The sequence below is a fragment of the Phacochoerus africanus genome, chromosome 4, assembly GCF_016906955.1.
Source record: "Phacochoerus africanus isolate WHEZ1 chromosome 4, ROS_Pafr_v1, whole genome shotgun sequence".
In the NCBI taxonomy this organism is placed as follows: domain Eukaryota; kingdom Metazoa; phylum Chordata; class Mammalia; order Artiodactyla; family Suidae; genus Phacochoerus; species Phacochoerus africanus.
The window spans coordinates 39,682,277-39,705,038 of record NC_062547.1 but is presented as its reverse complement, the minus strand read 5'-3'; the positions used below and the strand labels follow the sequence as shown (position 1 = coordinate 39,705,038).

At 40.0% G+C, this 22,762-nt stretch overlaps 1 protein-coding gene across 2 annotated transcripts in view; it reads left to right on the top strand.

Annotated features, from left to right (window-relative positions):
- Window positions 1-22,762, top strand: part of NELL1 (neural EGFL like 1) — a 936,230-nt gene that overhangs the window by 545,067 nt on the left and 368,401 nt on the right. For both annotated transcript variants that reach the window (XM_047776133.1, XM_047776134.1), the window contains exon 14: window positions 12,141-12,263. In XM_047776133.1, the coding sequence (XP_047632089.1) occupies window positions 12,141-12,263 (123 nt within the window). The remainder of the gene's footprint in view (window positions 1-12,140; window positions 12,264-22,762) is intronic.

Here is a 22,762-nt window from a genome sequence, read left to right as displayed (position 1 = left end):
CACATAATTGTGTTTTGTTTCTCCTTGCTGTGGAGGAATTAGAAATAATATATATTACACAAAAATGAAAAGATTATTTTATGCAGATCTCACACATACACACAAAAGAGTGGGGAATGGCTCATTTCCTTTTACTTCTCGTCCTCAGTTTGCAACCCTTTTGTCACATGTGTTTGGCCCATAACCCTACTCAGGGCTGTGAGTTGAGAATGGCTTGTGGTCCTAGAGACCCAAAGCCTCTTTGCCAAGAGGAAGAATTAGTACACTTAAGGAAAAAACCTAAGTGTCCATTGACAGTTGAGTAGATAAAAATGTGGTGTTATGTATATACATATATATACACACAATGAAATACTACTCAGCCATTAAAAAGATGTAATCTTGCCATTTACGACAACATGGATGGATCTTGAGGGTGTTATGCTAAGTAAAATCAGATAAAGGAAGAGAAATACCATATGATGCCACTCACATGGAGTGAAATCTAAACAAAAGCATATAGCTGCAGAGAACAGACTAGTAGTTAGCAAAGGGACGGTTGGGGGGTGCAAAATGCAAAAAGGGGGCAAACTGTATGGTGATGGATGGAAGCTAAATGTTTTTTAAAATATTTTTTTCTGGCCACACCCATGGCACATGAAAGTCTCCGGGCACGCACTATATCTGTGGCAACGCCGGATCCTTTACCTTATGTGCCAGGCCTGGGATCAAACCTGTGCCTGTCTAGCAACCTGAGTTGCTACAATCAGATTCTTAACCCACTGGGCCTTTGCAGGGACTCCTGGAAGCTAAAGTTTTTGTGGTGCATACACCGTAGTATATACAGAAACAGAAATATAATGGTGTACACATGAAATATATATAATGTTATAAAGCTATATCACCTCATTCAAAAAAAGAGAAGCAAATCAGAGCCTGAATTGCCCAAAGGGAGCTAGGATTATAGGACTTGGTATTTGGGAAGGTAAAAGTGGTTTAAGCTACAGTGACTTAGTCCCAGGAGGGGGGATGATAGACGCCTGGAGGTTCTTCAGTGGTGTCCCCTGAATGAAGAAGAATGGATTATGGTGCACCTTAAAATCACGGATCCCTATACTGGGCTACCTGCTCTTGGCAAAGATCTCAGTACCTGAGATCTACCACATTTTCTGTATGAAGTCATCTGTTGATGACTATATGAGTTGTTTCCACCTGTGGCTGTTATGAATGATGAACATTTCTGTGCAAGTCTTTGTGTGGACATGTTTTCATTTCTCTTTGGTGTATACCTAGGAGCAGTGTAACTGGCATATGTGATAACCTGTGTTTCATAGTTTGCGAAAGTGCCCCTGTAATCTCAAAATGTTTTACCTTCCTATTAACAGTGCACAAGAAATCCACTTTCTCCACATTCTTGTGAATACTTTGTATTTTCCTTTTGATTTTAGCCATTCTAGTGGTTAAAGTGGTATCTCACTGTGATTTTGCTTTGGGTTTCCCCCATTACTAAAGATGTTGAACATCTTTTCATGTGTTTATTGGCCATTTATGCATATGCTTTAGCAACATGTCTATCTAAGTACTGTTCCCATTTTCTGATTGGGTTATTTTTATTTCTGAGTTGTTAAAGAGTCTTTATATATTCTGGATTCATGTCATTTATCAGATGCATGATTTGCAGATATTTTCTCAGCATCCAGGGGTTCTGTCCTTAGCAATTCTCTGTGAAAGAAATAGCCTGGCTGAGAGAGCTTCTGCATCCCTTTCTCCTTTTTCCACAGTCACTGTGATAAATAAACATATCAACATATCATTACCTGATTGTAATTAATTTACAAGCTCTTTTCATTGAAATTTTCCCCAGTCACCCAATTCAGTTAACTTTCCTTGTCTCAATTCTCCTTGATCTCTCTGCAATTTTTGATACCAAAGACAATAACATTCTCTTTTTCTCGGTGTTCTCCCTCCCTTCCTTCCTTCCATAAATGAGTATTTTTATTAGGCACTTACTAGGTTTCAGAAGCTCTGCTAGGGGCTGGAGATAAAGAGAAGATACTTTTTTTTCTGTCCTTATTTGTGTTCTAGTAAAGACTGATATTAATAAAACACTTAAAATACTAATAAGCGTAAAATTATAACTGATGAGCCCCTTGAAGGAGAGGTGCTGGGGGTTATATGAATCTATTACAGACAAAACTTCCCACTCAAGTAAATCAGTGATTCTTTCTCTGAGTGGGTGAAGATTAAGTTGAATGCCAAGGATATGCAAGTGTCAGTGGGGCTAAGAGGGAAGAAATGTGAAAGTGCCTGTGACCCAAGGGAGCAGAGCCCTTTTGAAGCAAGAGATAAAGACAGTGTGTTGGAGCCAAGCAGAGAGTTAGGTGAAGACAACACCAGGATGGGCCTAGGAGGTCATATTAAAAATGTCTACATTTTAAGGCCAGTGGAGCATAGCTGAAGAGTTTTTGAGAAGACAGCAAGATGATTACATTTGAATTCTTGAAAGATTGCTCTAAGTGCAGAATTAAGAATAAATCGTAGGTTCCCATTGTGGCTCAGTGCATTAAGAACCTGACATAGTGTCCTTGAGGATATGGGTTCAATTCCTGGCTTTGTTCAGTGGGTTAAAGACTCAGCATTGCTGTGGCTGTGGTGTAGGCTGGCAGCTGCAGCTCCAGTTCAATCCCTAGCCCAGGAACTTCTGTATGCCATGAGTGTGGTGGTAAAAGGAAAAAAAAAGAACAGAATAAATCAAATGTGGCAATAGTGAATATGAGGATTCCACTGAGAAGCTATAGCAGGAACTCAAGTGATAGCAGCTAGATGTGGATAAGATGATGGTGGCTTGGATGAGAGTGGTAGTTTGGATGAAGGTGGTGGAAATGGAAACAGAGATAAATCAATTTGCAAGATATGTAGAAAGAAAAATCACTAAGACTTGATGGTTTGATAATGAGAGATTGAGGGAGAAAGACATTTCAAGAATAACTAATAACTACCTCTAACTCTTCTGTCATGGCTTGACAGTAACTTCTTTGGTTTGAATCTACCACCCTAAACCCCTGGACTGCAAGGTTAAACCTCTGTTCCTATTTATTCATTCAGAAAATAGGGATGCTAAAATTTAATTCATGTCAGTGCCATGACACCTTTAAAGTAGTATCTACATCATTGTATGTGCTCAATAAATGTGCTAAACAAACAAATGTGTTTATGAAAAATCCCAGTTATTGGGGATTTCTCTGACTGGAAAACCAGAGAAGGAACATGAATACTTTCTTAAACATTAAACATACGTAAGACTTTTGGTTCTGGCCAAGGTGGACTAGCTCCATTCCTCCCAGGTCCTTCCTTTTACAACTAAAAAACCTAACACAGCAAAATACCCAGTAAGACTCTGAAAGGTGGAAAGATGAAGGTGGACTACCTCATAACTCTGGGAGCTGAGGAACAAAGTGTGAGTTCTCCACTTTCTTTTTGTCTCTGGTGTTTACTGGATGGAGAGCTAAAGAAGCCTGCAACCTGAATCCATACACAGGCAAGGAGGAATAAAAGCTCCAAGGAAAGCCATTTCCACTGCTTCTAGGGAAAGAACTAAAAATGGGGGTCTTACAGAACTAATTTTTTAAAAAAACGACCCACCCTACTTTAGCCCTATGCTAGTAGAAACCCTGCTTGGTAGAAACCCAGCAGCAATGTTCTGATTCCCTCTCTATGTGAGTGTATAAGAAGCCCAACTTGGAGCTGGGGCTCCACTCCCACCCAGTGGCACACAGGCTGAGCAAAGCAATGAAAAGCAAGGCTGACTGGGGCTCCAGCTCTCCCAAGTTCATTGCCAGTGGAAACCAGCCAGACCTCCACCTCCACCCATCATTGACAAGGCTGTATGAGGTGGAGCTAACAGTACACTTAATGGTGAAAGACTGAGTGCTTGCTCCCAGATATTGGTGACAGACCATTGATGGTTTTCTGTCATTCTTATATAGCATAGTGCTGGAAGTCTTAGCTGGCAGAATAAGGAAGGAAATAAAAGCAAGCAGATGAGAAATGAAGAAATAAAACTATTCCTATTTACAAATGACATGATTGTCTATGTAGCAAATCCTGAGGAATCTATAAAAACATGTATAACTAATAAGTGAGTTCAGAGTCCACAAGATCAACACACAAAAATGGATTGCATTCCTATATACTTGGAACTGACACATAGAAATCAAAATTAGAACCATAATGTCATATACAATCACTCTAAAATAAAGTGAAATCCCTAGTTGTAAATCTAATAAAACGTGTACAGGATCTGTATGCTGGAAATGACAAAACACCAATGGAAGAAATCAGAGAATAAGTAAATAGGGAAACATACTATGTTCATGGATTGGAAGATTTAATATGGATGCCAATTCTCCATAAGCTATAATTTTAACACAATTCATATTAAAATTCCAAAAAGATGTTTTTGTAGAAATAGATAAGCTTAATCTAAAATTTAGAAAGGAAGAATAACTAAATAACTAAAGGAATATTGAAAAAGAATAAAATGAGGGGGAATCACTCTATCTGATATGAAGGCATTCTATATACTTAGAGTAATCAAGGCAGTGTGATATTGGCAGAGGCATAGACACATAGATCAGTGGAACAGAGCAAAGAACCCAGAAACAGAACATTAATACAATCAATTGGCTTTTCAACAAAAGTACAAAAGCAATTCAATGGAGGAAATGTAGGCTTTTCAACAAATAACATGTATAGGCAAAAAAAATTATCCACAACCTAAACTTCATACCATTTACACAAGTTAACTCAAACTGAGTCACAAAATAAAAATCTAAAATGTGAAACTACACCGTTAGAAAAAAAAGAGAACATCTTTGCATATGGTTAGACAAAGAGTTCTTACATATGACATTAAAGTACTATCCAGAAAGTTAAAAATAGGTAAATTGAATTTCATCAAAAATAAAACATTTTGCATTGTGGAAGACTGCTAAGAGCATGAAAAAAATAAGCTAAGACAGTGAGAAAACATTTGCAAAGCATGTATCCAACAAAGACTTTGTATCTAAAATGTATGAAAAATTCTCAAAACTCAACATTAAAAAAAAATCCAGTTGTAAAATGAGAAAAAGACATTTTACTAAAGAAGTGATGTAAATGGCACATGAGCATGTGGAAAGATGTTCAATGCCATTAGCTATTAGAAAAAATGCAAATTAAGAGCTCAGTGAATTATCATAACATGGACACATGAATGTCCAAAATTTGAAAAAAGACAATACCAGGAATTCCCATCGTGGTGCAGGGGTTAACGAATCTGACTAGGAACCATGAGGTTTCGGGTTCCATCCCTGCCCTTGCTCAGTGGCTTAATGATCCAGCGTTGCCCTGAGTTGTGGTGTAGGTTGCAGATGCAGCTTGGATCCCGTGTTGCTGTGGCTCTGGCTTAGGCTGGCAGCTACAGCTCCGATTAGACCCCTAGCCTGGGAACCTCCATATGCCGTGGGTGCGGCCCAAGAAATGGCAAAAAGACCAAAAAAAAAAAAAGGCAATACCAAATGTGGGCAATGATGTAGAGAAACTTGATCACTCATGCATTGCTAGCGTTAATGTAAAATGGTACAACCATTCTGGAATGTCATTTGGCAGTTTCTTATAAAATAAAACATGTACTTATCAGATGTCCTCATAATCATACTCTTGAATATTTATCCCAGAATAATGAAAATATATGTTCACACAAAAATTTGTGCACAGATGTTTATAGCAGCTTTTTTCAGAGTAGTGAAATACAGGAAATAATCTAAGTGCCCTTCAGTGTGTAAATGGCTGAACAAACTATGATAATCTTTACAGTGGAACACTATGCAGCAATAAAAAGTGATGACCTATTGAAGCAAGCAATGGTCTGGATGCAACTCAAGGGCACTGACCAGATTGAAAAAGGTCAAACGTGGGAGTTCCCATTATGGCTCAGTAGTTAACAAACCCAATTAGTATCCTTGAGGACATGGGTGTGATCCCTGGCCTTGCTCATTGGGTTAAGGATATGGTGTTGCTCTGGCTGTGGTGTAGGCCAGCAGCTGCAGCGCCGATGTGACCCCTAAGCTGGGAACCTTCATATGCTATGAGTGCAGCCCTAAAAAGACAAAAAAAAAAAGAGAGAGAAAGAAAAAGTCAAACTCAAAAGTTTTCTTATTGTGTAATTCCACTTATAGAACATTTTCTAAATGGTAAAACTATGGAGGACTGGGGTTAGAGGTGATGAGAGGGGAGTGTAAAGCAGGTATAAACACAAAAACATAGCATAAACTCTGGTGGTAGTTACCTAAATTTATACATAAGGTAATGTTGCTTAGAACTATTCCCATGCAGATATAAACAAAACATAAATGCAGTTTGAACACAGGTTGTGAACTGAATTAGGTCTGTAGAACACTTAACAATGATCCACAAATGACAGTTTTTTGGTTTTTATATGACATCACAGCTGTATAAAATGACATTATGGAGGGAAACTGAGTGAAGGACATAAGGGACACTTTGTACTACTTTTGCACCTTCCTATACTTCTGTCATTATTTTTTAAAGGTAAAAGAAATTACCTACACTGTGGCCAACATTGTAGAGATTCCTTTGAATCATATAATAAAGTGGAGGGTTGGAAAGAATGCAGGAGGAGGAATAAGGAGATAGGGGTTTAAGTTCCAGGTGTACAACCTACTATCCATGTACTTAGAGGAAAACCTCTTAACATGCTCCAAACTCTGATTGCATCTATGAAATATGACTAATAAGATCTGCTTGGCATGTCCCAGTGAGGCCATTGTAACAACTTTGCAAAATGCAGACTGGATAACCCTGAACAGAGGAAAGCTGTAGCCAGCCAGACCCCAAACCTGGGACGTTTGTAGCTGTAGCTGAAGTGACTATAACAGTAGCTTGTTGGAACCTGATTAGTTCACTGAGTTAAAGAGTGTGTTAATTGAGAATGGCTATTGATTACACTGTTGCAGAGGTGGATTGGAGTCCTTCTAAGCTATCTTGCAGACAAGGAAAGAAAAGGAAGGAGAAGGGAACCATGGAGAGTGACAGTGCTGAATGAGTACTCAACAAATATTAGCCAAAATAGCAATAATTATCATCAGTGGAGATGCAGCTTGCTGCCACAATGGCTCTTCTTTATCCTGAGAGATTTGGTACTCCTCATTTACTGTAATCAAACTTGGGCTGTGTATCAACAATCCAGAACATAAATCCTTCACCTTCCCAATCTATATAGTCTTGTTTCTGTGGGACCATAATTGAGTCTAAGCAAATATTTCTTCTGATCTTCAGAGGTATTCAAATTCGAGCAGTTTTAACCACCATTCAACAGTTAAGTCTGCTCACAAGTAATCTCAGTCGTAGTGGTAATAGTAGAAGTAAGACTATTATTAGTAGGACTAGCAACAATGATAATCAAATTGCTTACATTTACTAGCTGCAAGATGCTGTAATAAGTATTGCACCTATATTAGCTGAATCCTCACAATGACCTCAGGAGATAGGTTGAATTATTATCCACATTTTCTACAGTAGGAGACTAAGACACAGCTCCTCTGAGTCATTTACTTGAGAGCATGTAGCTGATGAGGGACACATCCAGGATCATCTAGCCCTGTCTGTGTGGTTCTGGCATCTCTTCACTTCTGTGCCCTGCCACCTCTCATAGACGTTTGTTTCACACTTTCTCTAGCATCTCCAACAGCTGGAAGGGGATTTCAGATTTTTAGGAGGAGACTGTTTTTTCTTTGGCCAGCTCTCTTGAACACGTTGAACATACTTTGTTTTGTTTCTTTTTTCTTTCTTTTTTTTTTCCTCTTTTTTAGGGCTGCAGCCACAGCATATGCAAGTTCCCAGGCTATAGCTGCCAGCCACAGCCACAGCCACAGCAACCTGGGATTAGATCCGCGTTTTTAACCTACACCTCACGGCAATGCTGGATCCTCAACCCACTGAGCGAGGCCAGGGATTGAACTCTCATTCTCATGGATACTAGTTGGATTCCTTTCCACTGCACCACAACGGAAACGCCCTCTTGAACATAGTTTTGAAGGTACTGCTTACTTTCACACCTGTGCATGACTAAAGATAATGAGATATGAAGGATTTGGAACCTTGGTCCCTCTGTGATCACTTTTCTATGTCTCAGTTTAGCTTCAACCACATCCAGATTATTTCCAGCTGCTTAGGGATGTGATCACCCCCAGTGTCTAGAGTCAAAAGTCCAAACTCCTTCACTTACTAGTTTTGTGATGTTAGGTTATTGAACAAAGAGCTTTTTGTCTCAGTCTCTTCACTGTAAAATGAACAAATGTACTTCATGGGATTGTTGGGAGAATTAAATGCTATAATGTATTTGCAGCATTTCACTCAATGTTTGGCTCTCTAGGCTCAATACCACTAAATAGAGAAAGGTAAAGTCAGGGTTGTAGAGAATTTGCTATAATTCCTCTCTTAAAACTTAATCAGTTAAATAATAAGGCATTCATGATAAAACTCACAAACCTCATCACCATGTATTGGGATATGATTGCCTCCAAAGAGATCAAGATATTAAATTTAATAAAAGTACCAAGAAGGGTTAAATTCACATGGTATAGAGAACAATTGTGTAAGCTTGCATGGGGAGTGTTCATATGAAATGGTATTTGAATCCAGGCAGGGGCACATATATTCCCACTACATTGGGAGAGAATATTTTGAGTTAGGAAAATGTCATGACAAAATAGACATAAGAATCAACTCATCACTGTGCAAGACACTGATGTGGCTGCCTTATCAGCAAAGAGGGTTTGTATCAAGAATATTGGAAGATAATACAAGGTAGGATAGATGTGTTAATTAACCTAGTGGGAGAACTCGCAATATAAAGTGCATCAAATCATTCAAATTGTACACTTCAAATATCTTTCAATTTTGTTAATTGTACCTTAATAAAACTGGGGTGGGGGAGACACGGATGGACCCATCTTTTGAAATGTTGCCCAAAGCCATTCCTTTCTCCACAATCTTCTTTTGCCTGGCATGCCCTTCCTGGGCAATTCTGGCCAAGAAAATCATGACTATTTGTAAAAGATGAGTTCAATATTAGATCTTTCAAGAAGACTTTTCTCCCTGTTAGAAGGAATTTCTTCCCTCCAATGAGCTTTTATTTTGGTTTACTTTTATTTCTCTTATCACACATGAGCACACATGCTGGTTTGCTTAGGTCATTCTGAGTTATGCCTGTTATTCCAGTGTAATTATTAAGCAAAGCCCCCTTTCCCTCTAAAATATGTTCTGTTGATATGATAAAACATATGGTCACCTACTTATAACTCTTATCACTTCTCCCTTGTGTTCTGTTTAGTTACTTATCGCTGTCTGGTGGCCTCTAGCCTCTATTAACATGTTCATGTGAGCAGGGCCCATATCTACTCATTTGAATTCTCATGAAAGACTCTAATAATATTTATTAAATGGATTCAAACAAAGAGATGGAAAACTCTTGGCATCTAAGCCTATATTCTTAGACTTTCTGTGTGTCTCTCACATCATCTGGTATTCTACCTGTCTGTATTAGGTGCTGGCTAGGTCTGTAAACTTGATCAGACACCCAGAGGGTTATACCATTTCTGGAGTGTGCTGGAAATGACTTGAGCACAGACTTGAAGCGCATCTTCATAAATCTTCTCTTTCCTTCACACAGCTTGTTAACCTGTGCACATTTCTCACTGACAGTTTAGGTTGGTCTTGAGACCCCAAAAAAAAATTTCTTCCAGAAAACTCAAGGTGTTAAATCAAGAGTCATATGCACGTATGTACTTGACATTAATCATATATGGGTAACTGAAACAGCTCTATTGTGTAGAATTTATTTCTTTATTTATTTTTATTTTTTGTCTTTTTAGGGCCACACCCATGGCCTATGGGGGTTCCCAGGCTAGGGGTCTAATAGGAGCTGTAGCCGCCTGCCTACACTGCAGGCACAGCAATGCCAGATCCGAGCCATGTCTGTGACCTATACCATAGCTCAGCCAGGGATCAGACGCACAGCCACATGGTTCCTAGTTGGATTCATTTCTGCTGCGCCACGATGAGAACTCCAAATATATAGAATTTAACCTTTCATATTACTGGTCCCTGTTAGGAATCATAAAATAAAAATTAATGCAGAGAGATGAGTTTTCAAAAGATTGGTGCCTTGATCTCACAGTTCACTTAAACTATATTCAGTTTTCAGTTTTGTTCAATTAGTGTTAATTTCTTTGAGGTTTCTTTGTGTGTGTGCGTGTGTGTGTGTGTGTGTGTGTGTGTCTTTTTAGGGCCGAACCCTCGACACATGGAGGTTCCCAGGCTAGGGGTCTAATCAGAGCTACAACTGCCAGCCTACACCACAGCCACAGCAACTCAGGATCCAAGCCGCGTCTGTGACCTACACCACAGCTCATGGCAACAGCAGATCCTTAACCCACTGAGTGATGCCAGGGATCGAACCCACAACCACATGGTTCCTAGTTGGATTCGTTTCTGCTGCGCCTCTTTGAAGTTTCTACTTAGGATTTCGACTCTTGTTTTATAACATTTTATGACAATCCTACTTGATTTTTCCTCTTAAAATTTTTAAGAAGTTATCCTTGTTGATGTTAAAGGAGATAAAAGGCATACACTTTCTCATTTATTTACAAAGTAGTCATTTAGAAGAGTATTAAAACCTCCTGATGATGAGGGCAGAGTCCAGTTATCTGTGAAATCTTGATTTCTAACTTGGAATCTTTCATTCACTTTGAGGTGTTAGATCGTCTTGTGCCTTGTGGATTAACAATGCTATTTGACTATAGTAACCATGTCATTGCACGTCAGGCATCAGCCCAGTGGTTAAACTCTGAACTCTGTGAAAATAGGCTGTATGAAAACTTAGAGTGAAACTGGTGCATGTTCTTAAACAGAGTCCTGAATATAAATCCCTTTCCTACACAGAACCCAACCCTGTGCTCTTCAGTATTGCCCGTGATCTCTGTTGCTCCTTTGAAAATACCTGTGGGTAAATGCCCTTCTGCCAGGCTATATTAGCTGACTTCCTCCTCCGTTTCACCCTCTTTGTTCTGTTGGAGAAGGACATTGAGAGGATATAACAGGTGGTTGACTCTCAAGCTGGACCCAGGCAATCAGAGCCTCCATACCCAATCCCTCTCTTTGTAATGGACACTCTGCCCACTGTTCTCATAGCCAGAGTAGTTTCAGTGATGCAGCCTTGAGAGAGAAAGGTATTGTTGACGGCTTTATACATGACTGAACCCCATTAAGGCTTCCATATAAATTTTCAAGATTCTGGTGGGTGGGTGCAGAGATCTAATAGTCTTGTCTAATTGTCTAATTGTCTTAGCCCAAGACAAACCTCCTATGTAAGTTGCTTTGCTTATTAAACTTATCCCTACCAATCTGGAGTGGTCTGCTTCTTTCTTTGGTCTCTTCTTGGCCTCCATGTATGGGAGCCAGTTTCAGATTTTATCCTTGAAGCTCCTGAGGTTTCCAACCAACTTGTATTTAAAGAAGCCATGGAATTTCTCTTGTGGGTTTCTTTTCTTTTTTTAACCTTAGAGGAAGGTTTCCTGATCTTGGCACTGTTGACATGTCAGGCTGGTTAATTTTTGTTGTGAGTTGTCTTGTGCTTTGTGAAACACTTAGCAGCATTCCTGCCCTCTATCCACTAGATTCCAGTAGCATCTTTTTTTCTCAAAGAATGTGAACCATAAACTCTGCAGACATTGTAAAATGATTCCAGAAAGAGGGGATGCAAAATTGTCCCCCTCCCATGGAGCCTTTGAAGAAACCTTTTCAGACATGGAAGAAGCAGTGACCTTAGAGCAGTACTTACAAATCATTGTCAAATGCATATGTCCCTTGACTTCTCTAACACTCAGCTTCTTTACCTGCAAAGTGAGGATGGTGTCATCCATCTTTTAAATTTGTTAAGATGTCAGGAATATCAGGCATAGAAACTGCCAGAGACGAAGTAAGGTCCCAATGCTTGGTAGTCACTTCATTCTAAGCTGGTGAGTTCCAGCCAGCTTTACCAGTGCAGTGATTCCAGCTTATGAAAAGGTGTCTCTCTTTCTTTCTTATCCTGCAAACAGAGCACGATGAATGTGGCAGCGGGCAGCACAACTGCGATGAGAATGCCATCTGTACCAACACTGTCCAGGGACACAGCTGCACCTGCAAACCAGGCTACGTGGGCAACGGGACCATCTGTAGAGGTAGGCTGGCTGCTGAAAGGGCGAGGCATGAGCTGCTGCCCTGCCTGGGCTCTTGGTGCTCCTGTGTCAGACCCTTTGTGTCATTCTGGTGGCTGAGCAAGGCCAGGGTTCCTGTCCCTGCTCTATCAGCTGGTAAGGGCACTGTGCATCAGAGAAGAAAAATGCTTTGAGTCTATCGTTTGGGTTGAAGGAAAAAGGTGTGAGCATGAGTGAGGGGTCCGGATCCACAATCTGATGCCTCTCTTCAGCTTTGCCTGTTGGCTTGTGTTTGGGAATTGGTGGGTTTCTGTTCCCTGTGAGCTCTGCTCATGGTCACACTCCACATATCTGCTTGGAGTGGTAAGCTTTAAGCTTCAGCCCCTTTCTGTGTTAGGAGCAGTTCAGCAATTGAGAGGTCATTGCTCTAGCTTCTGTATGCTTTTCAAATAAAATTCTCATCTCTCCTTCTGGCTGATGAAAACATTCAGAACCTAGTCCCTGGCTCCCCTCATCTGCATCTCTTTTCCATCCCCTGCACTCTCTCTGCACCAACATGTTATTCCTCGCCATTCCTTGCACATGTCAACCACATTCCATTTGGGGGCTTTGCACGGGTTCTCTCCTCAGCTTCTGTGCTCATTTCCTTCAGACCTCTGCTCAAGGCTCCCCTATCATCAGGGACTTTCTTTGACCACTCTGTCTGAAATTGACCCCTAGTACTTCTCAGCCTCACACACTCCTTAATTTTTTCTTTACTAACACAGCCTAGGAGAACATTCTACATTCATGTGTTTATTTCTGTGTCATCTGTCACCCTGTGGGGATGTAAGCTCTGTGAGAGTGACCACTTGGTCACTTCTTCCTTCTCTGTCCCCCGCAGCTAGAATGATGCCTGGCACACTGTAGGCCATTAAATACACAGTAACTGAGAAAATCCACCAAAGAGGAAAGAGACACAATCACATTGAAAAAAAGGCAAAACGCACAAAAAACCCAGGACATGAACCCTTAGGTTAGGTATTATTATCATGTCCATTTTAGAGGTCACAAAGCTGAGACACAGACAGGTTAAGTAATTTGCCAAAGAAGACACAGCAGATTATCAATATTCTTCTGCGGAGATGACATGCTGTTGATGATAAATAGAGTACAGGGACTAAGTCACCATATCCATGCATTAGATTGGAGGAGAATCTTATAAGACTGATCTTATTCTATGTTGGTGAGGTTGGGGTTAACCGCCTCATACATGGTTGAGAGTATAAATCAGGGATACTTTTTATGGCAATATGACAAAATCAATCTATATTTAATGTAATTCTAAAGGGTAATATTGGGATTCTATTGATTTCATTGATTTTATCTCTTGAAATGTTTTCTAAGTACAGGGGCTCTTGAGAGGGAAAAAATACACATATAGGGATATTTTTGCTGCATTATTTGTATTTGCCAAAAACCAGAAACAGCCAAAATATCTGTTGGTAATGAAATTACTTAATTTACTTGGAGTATCATTTCATGGAATAGAATATAGTCATTTGAAATTCTAAGTGTGTGTATGTGCACACATATGTACACACATATGCACACCCACACTGAAAGATATATTTTTAAGAGAAAGAAAAATAAAACGAGATATAGGACAATACACATAATAGCATCACCTGGCTAATTTATTATTTATAAATATCTGTATATTTATGTAAATGTATCAAGGCTGGACCCATGCAGACCATTCCATCATTATGTGTGTGTGTGTGTGTGTGTGTGTGTGTGTGTATGAAGAAGAATATTCACTCATTGCTATTCAATATTGTTTGCATCTCTTACAATGGGGATTTGTATATGTAATATTTGTGTGTGTTTTAAAAAACTTCCATGGAGTTCCTGTCGTGGTGCAGTGGTTAATGAATCCGACTAGGAACCATGAGGTTGTGGGTTCAGTCCCTGGCCTTGCTCAGTGGGTTAAGAATCCGGCATTGCCATGAGCTGTGGTGTAGATCGCAGATGTGGCTTGGACCCCCTGTTGCTGTGGCTCTGGTGTAGGCCGGTAATTCGACCCCTAGCCTGGGAACCTCCATATGCCATGGGAGCGGCACAAGAAATGGCAAAAAAAGACAATAAATAAATAAAAAAGTTCCATGAAGCAAATAAACTAGTGCTCAGCTTTTAAAAAGAGGGTCAATAATATTTCCAAAGCAAAACAAAAAACATAAATATTAACAGATTATCAAGCCACTGCAGGTACTTGCATGCTAACTCTGTATATTTGAGGAGCAACGTAGAGCATAGATTTTAATGCATTTTCTGATTGTTATGGTGTTACTTATAAATAGTATTGATTGCACTAGGTCGGTGAGTTTGTGTTTGCCAAGCCTCCTCATGCTATTGGGTCAGGTTTTGGCTTCACCTCTGTGGAATTTACAAGTACTACCTGTGAAAAAAATGTGAGTTGATATGATGTTCCTGGTGTCTATGGACTCTGAAAATAAAATTTCTCTTGAAAGTTATGCATTAGGGAAAGTAATTTTCTGAAAGTAATTCTTGTGGTGAATCGTGTTGATATCAAGAAGATCCAGAGTATCCTGTATTTTATCAGTGTTGTGTGGGAGACATTGCAGTGGAGTTGAAGAACTGGCTAAAGGGGTTGTAGAGTTGAGGTTTAGACCTGACCGGTGTGGTGTCACTTCTATATTTTTACATATTACAATTGGGTTAATATCACCATCCAGCAGTGTTTTTGCAAAGAAGTAGTAAATGAATATATATTGATGTGTTTTAAACTATCAGATGCTCTGAAAGTGAAGACACTAGTATTGGTAGAACAATGATGAAGGTCAAGGGGAAGGCAGTTTACCAGTTGGCTTGAATATCAGCCTTCTGTCTGAAGTACTCAAATATGTGTCTCTGTTTCAAGGCATACACTTTATGATCGAGTTTTCCATTTGTACCTGAATCATTGACAGAGGGAATTGGACAAGGAGAATCAGAGAGCTTGAATTAATTTTTTTTTCTTTAATGTTTAAAACCTTTCTTAGACATGGTAATATTTGTTCATGGAATTGGCTACATCTGGTAGAAATAAACACTGCTAACACTTCTGTTAACAAGCAAAACTCAAGGCAACAGTTTTGTGAGCAATACTAATCGGTGTGCAAATTCTCTCAGATGGGCTTTCCTGGTGGCTGATGCCCTTGTAAGGAGCGTTGTTTTGTTTTGTTTTTCTCACGTTGGAAAATACTCTCTCTGCTTCAACAACAGTCATCCAATATGTGTAAGACACCTTGTGTGTGTGTTCACGTATGTTATCTAATTTAACTCCCACCCTCATCCTGGGAGGTTGGTAGCATTGTTCTGTTTCACAGGTAAATCTCAAATAAGTCAAAGTTGAATCAGATTTAACCCATTTAGTATGACTGCTTTTACGTTCTTTCCTCCCCTCCCTTACTCTCCTCTTTCTCTCTCCATCTTCTTTTTCCTTCTCTTTCCTCTGTCTTTTGCTTTTCCTCCCTGGCTGTTCATCATTTTTTTTCTCTCTCTTTTTCTCTGTTATATATTCCAACTAGAGACTAACATTGTATTGTCTCTGCCCTTCCTGTTTTTGTTTGTTTGTTTTGGTTTTGGTGGGGTTTTTTAGTACAACCTACAATTTAAAAAATTCCTAATTTTTTTTCTCTTTTAAGGCTGCACCTATGGCATTTGGAACTTCCCAGGCTAGGGGTCAAATCAGAGTGGCAGTTGCTGGCCTACATCACAGCCACAGCAACACCAGATCTAAGCCACATCTGCAACCTGTACTGCAGCTCACAGCAACACTGGATCCTGAACCCACTGAGTGAGGCCAGGGATGGAACTTGTACCCTCATGGATACTAGTTGGGTTTGTTACCACTGAGCCAGGGCAGGAACTCCCCAAAATTGCTTATGTTTTTGATAAGCAGACTAAAGAACTTTTGCACTATGCAACATCTGTTGCAAAATATGTTGGCATTGGGGGCTAAATGGAAGGAGAAAAAAAAAAAAACACTTGCAAACCGTTGCAAATCAGATTTACATGATCAGACATGGAGGTCCGGTTGTCTGTGGAAGAGCGTTTATCTGGTTCCCCAGTCCTGCATTAATCTGGATTTGAAAATGAGCTTGACCCAGGCAGCTGTTGATAAGTCACTGATAATCAAAGCCTTCTCTCTTGTCTGTCCTTAGGGCTGGATAAGATATGATGATGCTTGAAAAAATTCTTGTCTTAATGACAGATAATATTGACACTTCTTTCGTAAACATGCACCAAGTGTGAATTCTGTGTCTGGAGTATCTCTCTGGGCACCAAAGGAACTAAAGGCAAATAAAACAAGGTTGCTGGCGATCCCAGTATTTAGTTTGGGAAGAGGTTTTGAATGAATGCTTCTAATCCAATCGAACAATTCACAAAATGGTATTTATTATCTCATGCGAAAGCAGCTTATAAGGAGTTACCCAAAATAAAGTCATGTAATATGTTAGGTATGACTCCATTGGTTGCAGGTTAGAGAAATCTCCTGACAGAACTGGCTATGTGATTTGCAGATTTCAGGGTAAAATGAAAGTGTGGGATCCTTGTTGAAAAAGTAGAAAAAAATCTCTTTCAATGTATGAAACCGTATTACCTTTTTTCTGTGGCCTCTATTTCAGCCCATCATGATTTTTTTATCTACTCTTTAATGTTGCCCTCTTGGCCATGGGCATACTTGAAGGGTGAGTGTAGACCCTCAGAACTTCAAGCCCATCCCCCACTGGGGCACACGCACATGGCCCACTGACTCCAGACTCCCCTCTGCCGTGACCAAGGTGCTGTGACCTGACCGGGGCAGAAAAATTAAGCCAGACATCTGTCCTCCCCTCAGTGCTCCAATTCACAGCAGATGGGCCGTCCACGGGGACTGCAGTCTCCCTTATTGGTTCCCTGGATCACCATGGACTGCGCCTGTGTGCCACCAGCTGGGGGCTGGATGATACAGACATGTTCTACCTGGAAATATCCAGAGCCTGCATGTCCAACTCCAGCCCTCCTCATGTCTGTGTACAGGACCCTGCTAGGGACAGATGGTGGCAGTTGTCCCTAAGTGGAAAGAGGCTAGGAGGGGCCTGAGGCTCTAGGGTACGAGGGAATGGAGAGTTGAGAAGCCATCCTGGAGAGGCAGAGAGCTAGTGGGAGGTGGGATCCCCCCGACTCCCACTTGTTCTATTGTCCCATTGGACCTTATTTAGAAAACATAAATTTAAAGATGAAATTGTTAAGAACTTCAAGATGATGACCACAGGGCATGAATTCCCAAGTGTCAGGCCTTTCTGAGTGAAGGGTCCTGGGCAGCCTTTCTGGTTGTATGCTTGTGACATTGGACTTGTCTAGCAGGAGTGAGCTTTCCAGGTGGGTCATAGAACCTGAGGGGAAAACATTGTGGCTGGGTGGCTTGGAATCCAATCACTCCAGGAGCTTGGATACTGACTGTCCCTCCTCCTTCTGTTTCCTTTCTGCTGCTTTGTGGATTGGCTTCCTCTTACTCTCTCATTACAGGCTGGCTTTCTGTTTGTCTGTCCATGTGGTTAAGAATCAGATCCTCTGTTTTGTAGGTTCAGAACCTTGGTCTGAATAGGGTTTCTGAGACAGTTAATCTCTTGAGGATCCATATATTAATTTTTCATGATGACTGTCATGGTTTGAGGACAGCCTGAAAATGACACCCTTGTTTTCCCCAGCTGCACTGAGAATCAGTTGAAAACAGATGAATAAATCAAGCAAATAGAGACCAAAATGTCAGTATGAAGACTGATAAAGATTTTACCAGAGAACACGGCTTATTTGTGGGGCAACATTCATAATATTGAATTCCCCCAATTAGACTCGCTTATGTAGCTGGTCACAGGTGCATTAGGGCAGTTCATGAAGCATCTTCAAAGGGCTTTCTATACACATCTTAGGGCAGGAGGCCGGCCCAGAATGGGTATATCCCATAGGCCTCCTGATTCCTAGAGCAATACTGAGGAAAGGGCTGAGCTGCACAAGTCCAATTTCTCTCTGCACTCACCAACAACTGGGGAAGAAGGAGAGGGGGGCAGGAGGCCATGGGGAAGTCACTCTTGGGGGATTTGGAAATGGAAAAGAAGCACCTCCCTCCCTCGCCCCAGATCCACCACTATCCTCTCAGGAAATAGCAAAATATTTCTGTCTATAGTTTCTCCTATCTTAAAGATAGGCAGGGAGTGGTTTCTCAAAATTCAGGGTTATTTAAGTGAAAAATCAGGGCCAGTGCGTTAGCTGGGAGTCTTATTGGCTCATCATCTCAATATCTGTTCATCTGTGATAACTATCTCCACTGTGGGAACAGTCATTCTAGAGACAATTCTAAAGCAAGTGTGATGCCCTCGCTCAAAATCCTCCATTCAGAAGTCAGTGGCTAGTGTCACACTCCTAGTGTTTCCCCAATGTCCTTCTGTTGTCAGGAGAAGTAGATTTGTGAGCCTTCCCTTGCCCAGTATTTATTTTCAAACCATGCAAAGAGGCTCTTTAATGACTTTATAGTTTGTGGCAATGCATTTTGTTTTTTCCTGTCTTCCAAGTCAAGGAAGCCTTCCTTGATCTCAAGCTGAATGAGCACCCATATTCTGTGCTTTAAAGACATTTCCCAAACACTATTCCAGTCCTATAAGGTCATGCTGCACTAGACTGCTTACGCATCTGTTTCCTGGAGGCCACGGCTATGCATCTCTGTTTAACTAACATTTAGCATGGAGCTAAGCATGTTATAGTGCTCAAGAGTTTCCTGACAAATAAACACATGAAGAGTCCTTTCTATTGGAACATGCACTTGTGTATCTAGAAGATTTTACAAGAAAGTGAAAGTCCACCTGGGACACAGAAGTACTTAACCACTCAAGCTGTACCCCCACCTTGAGGAAACCACTGCCCCCCCCCCCACTTAGGTAGATGTGAAAATCAACTTTAATGTTGAGTCCACATTGCTAATGGATGATTTGACTTTCAAAGAAAATCACTGCAATGAAATACAATTATTCTAGAAGTTCCTGGAATATTGGTGAGTCTTAAGGCACATCAGAATCCTCCAGCGCTCTGAAGTCATTCATCCTGAGTGTGCTTGGCTTGATAGGTACACATGCAGAAGTGCTGTTTCCTCAAAATTTCTGTTTGATGTGATGCTAGATAAATTGTACAAGAAAGATACAAAGTCAGGAACAGAGGGCCAGAGAAGGTTTGAAATAAGTAGACAGAAAGATTAATATGACTGCTCATACTAAATATGTAAATTAAATCATGATTTAAATAAGTAATATACATATTTCACATGCACAAAGATGCTTTCAGACACTCACAGGCAATAGGAGAGGAAGGGAGAGAGAGAATAAAAGATAAGTTGTTGTAGTAACGTTATCAGTGAAGATAATAAAATTGATCACCTGCTGGGCTGTGGATCAGAGAAGTGATGTTTGGGGATTTTGAAGGAAATAGCAAGGGGAATGGGAAGCCTTTGGAAAAGTTCTCAAAGTACTCTAGACATAGTTTTGAAAACATGTTTAATGAGGAATTCAGGAAGGTCCCAATCTAGAAGTCTGCCTTCAGGTGTGCAGACAAAATGCTGGGGAGAAGCAGATGGAGTGACACTGTAGGATGATTTGACACATTTGTGAAACTCATTCACATTGATAAGTAGATAAGGGTTGAGAATATATTTCCAAGAATGCTTTAGAATAAAGTCTAAACTCTGTAGCAAGACACTCAAGACCCTGTGACAGCTTGGTCCCGTCTAGATATTTCGAGGCTCATCTCTTACAGTATCATCTATCCCCATTTCCTCACAGTCACACTTGAGAGTTAACTGATCATACTGACAGGTCAGGCCAGATGACCTCATGCCCTCTTCCTTCTCCTTAAGATCATTTAATATCCTGGAGTGACTTTTTCATGTCTTTTTCTTCCATTGGAAATCCTGTTCATCCTTCATAGCTCCAATCCCACTTTTCTTTGATTTTCTCCATCAATAGTTTCTTTTCTCAACTCCACTTGCAATCGTCAAGGAACACATATTATGCCTTGTTAAACTTAACTGCTTACACGTGCCTTTCCCACTGACATGTGACCTTGTGCTTCCTGATGCTCAATAAATAGATAATAATACAAAATGAAACTGGGCCAGTTCATCTGACACAAATCAGCTCTGCTCTTGGCACTTGATGTATTAATTGCTACTGAATCTAGACCACTGGGCAGAAAATCAAAGCAAAATTAAGACTGTAGAATAAATACTGTGTGATATTTATTTCAATGTTTTAGAAAATCATCAGTGGGCCTGCTATTTAAGTTCAAAGATATTATCTATTGTGCTTAGAAAATACATTTATTCTGTTTTATGTTTCATTCCTACAGATACAGAATGCCCCATAGATATTGAACATCCTGTGGATTCTGAATATAATTATACCAGAAATGATTAAATAGTTTAGTCTATTTTTATAGGCAATAAGCAGCCCAAGTGTAGCTTTTTTTTTGCCTCTATTTCAACTTTTTTTTTTTCGTAGACCCTATTAGACTCATTCACTTATGTATTTACTCTACAATCCTATTCTGGGCTATTTCAGAGCTAAAAGGCACTTAACATGCTGGACAACAAAGGCCCAAAGGAAAACATGACAAGTTACTAAACATGCCACCCTGCCCTTCATGTTCTGAGAAATTTCCATTTCCATAGCCCCTCTCCCATCCCAGTGTGGCATGTGCTATTGGGCAGGGCTTTGGCATTTCAGACTGAGTGCTGGCTTTGCCATGAGTAATGGGAAACATTCATAGACTCAGATCAGTTGTCCACTATGTGGCCCCAAGCAGCATGGAATCATTTTTTTGTTGGTCATTTAACTTTAACCACAGATAAGCTTGGGATCATTCTGTTCCATAAAAATGGAACATTACTCTGACTGTCTGTTGGAGGTTTGGAATGTCACCGTTTCCTGCTCCATTCCTACAGGTTCCAATCAGTAGACAATAGATTTGGGTCACTGAGGAATCAGAGCGTGGCCTTTATTCTGGGCTTTCTGGGACCATCAAGCCCCACTTCTCTTCCACCAGTTGTAGGGAGAGAAACTGGAAGAGAGGATACAGAGAGTCCTGATCAGGTCTTTGCTCTGCTTAAGGCACAGAGATAGGTAGTTCTGGGGATCTCACTAGGCTTGAGTGCAGGAGGTCTAAGAAAAGAGATGGCTTATGTCATGCTGGAGCCATGGTCTCTGGCACACGTGATCCAGTCTTCATCAGACCTGCCAAAGAGACACTCTTCCTCATAATGGAAAAAGCTATTATTTGGGTTCAGAAACACAGAAACTGAAAACAGTCATTACTACCTTTCCTTCCTAAGGGCTGGGGAAGATAGCATAATAAAGTCGCTCACCTCCACTTCCCCACCCTCAGAAATGCTCACCTATTTTAGATGCGCTAATATTAATTAAATATTGATATTAATAAATTAATATTAAAATATAATCATATAAACAAACTAATATTCAAAAATATTAGAATATTACAGTATATTTATATCAATTAAAATATTAATAACAAAGTGTTATTTGGTAGAAATTTTAACGTGAGTTAAAATTTGAGCATCAGTATTATAATGTTAAGCAGTATTAAAATAACTTCAAACCTATTTATAAACTTAATGTCATGCAAATTCTTACTAACAAGCACTGGTACTAAATTTGGATGTGGGTGTATAGTCCCTGGTTGGGGAAGGAGAAGGACACTTTATAATACAGATTTAATTATAAAAGAAGGAAGAGCCTCTGGGTCCATGGACCATTATTATGCTTAAAGTTTCAAAAATACTTCCTTTGGGAAAAATGTGACTGAAACTAGAAAATGAAAGTGATTGTCTAGTCTAAGTTATCAAGAGATATTATGTTCATCAGCTTAATAAAGTACTGCAGACAGACACAGAAGCAGTACTGGGTCTTGAAAACAGCAACAGAACATTAAGATGATGGGCAAAAGAAGGGAACTTGTATGGTGCAAGGTGCAACAAATTGGCTGTGTTCTTTTGGCTTAACAAGGCAGACCTTGATGTAGTCTTTTCGTATTCTTTTCCTTCAAGTACATTTTTAGTGGGCAAAATGGAATCTCTTGTATGCACTTAATGCACTTTCTATCACTTACCAAAGTCAGTGCTTACCTTTTAAAGTTTTCAGCCCAGTAGACATAACTACATCCCTAGGGGCTTAAAGGAAACATGTTAAACCAGCTTCTCTCTCAGAGGGAGTGGAAATCTGTCACTTAGATAAGTGCTGATTCTTTTGAGTGGATTTTTAGGTTGCACTTTGGTGAGTATGTAGATGTTTGTTATCCACAATTGTCACATCCAAAATGACTCATGAGATTAGCAGAACCATATAAATATATATCAGTCCATTTTATTTTCAAACAGGCTACTGAACATTGACTTTCTGTTGAAAAATCAAGATAAGACTTTCTTTCCTAAGTAATAA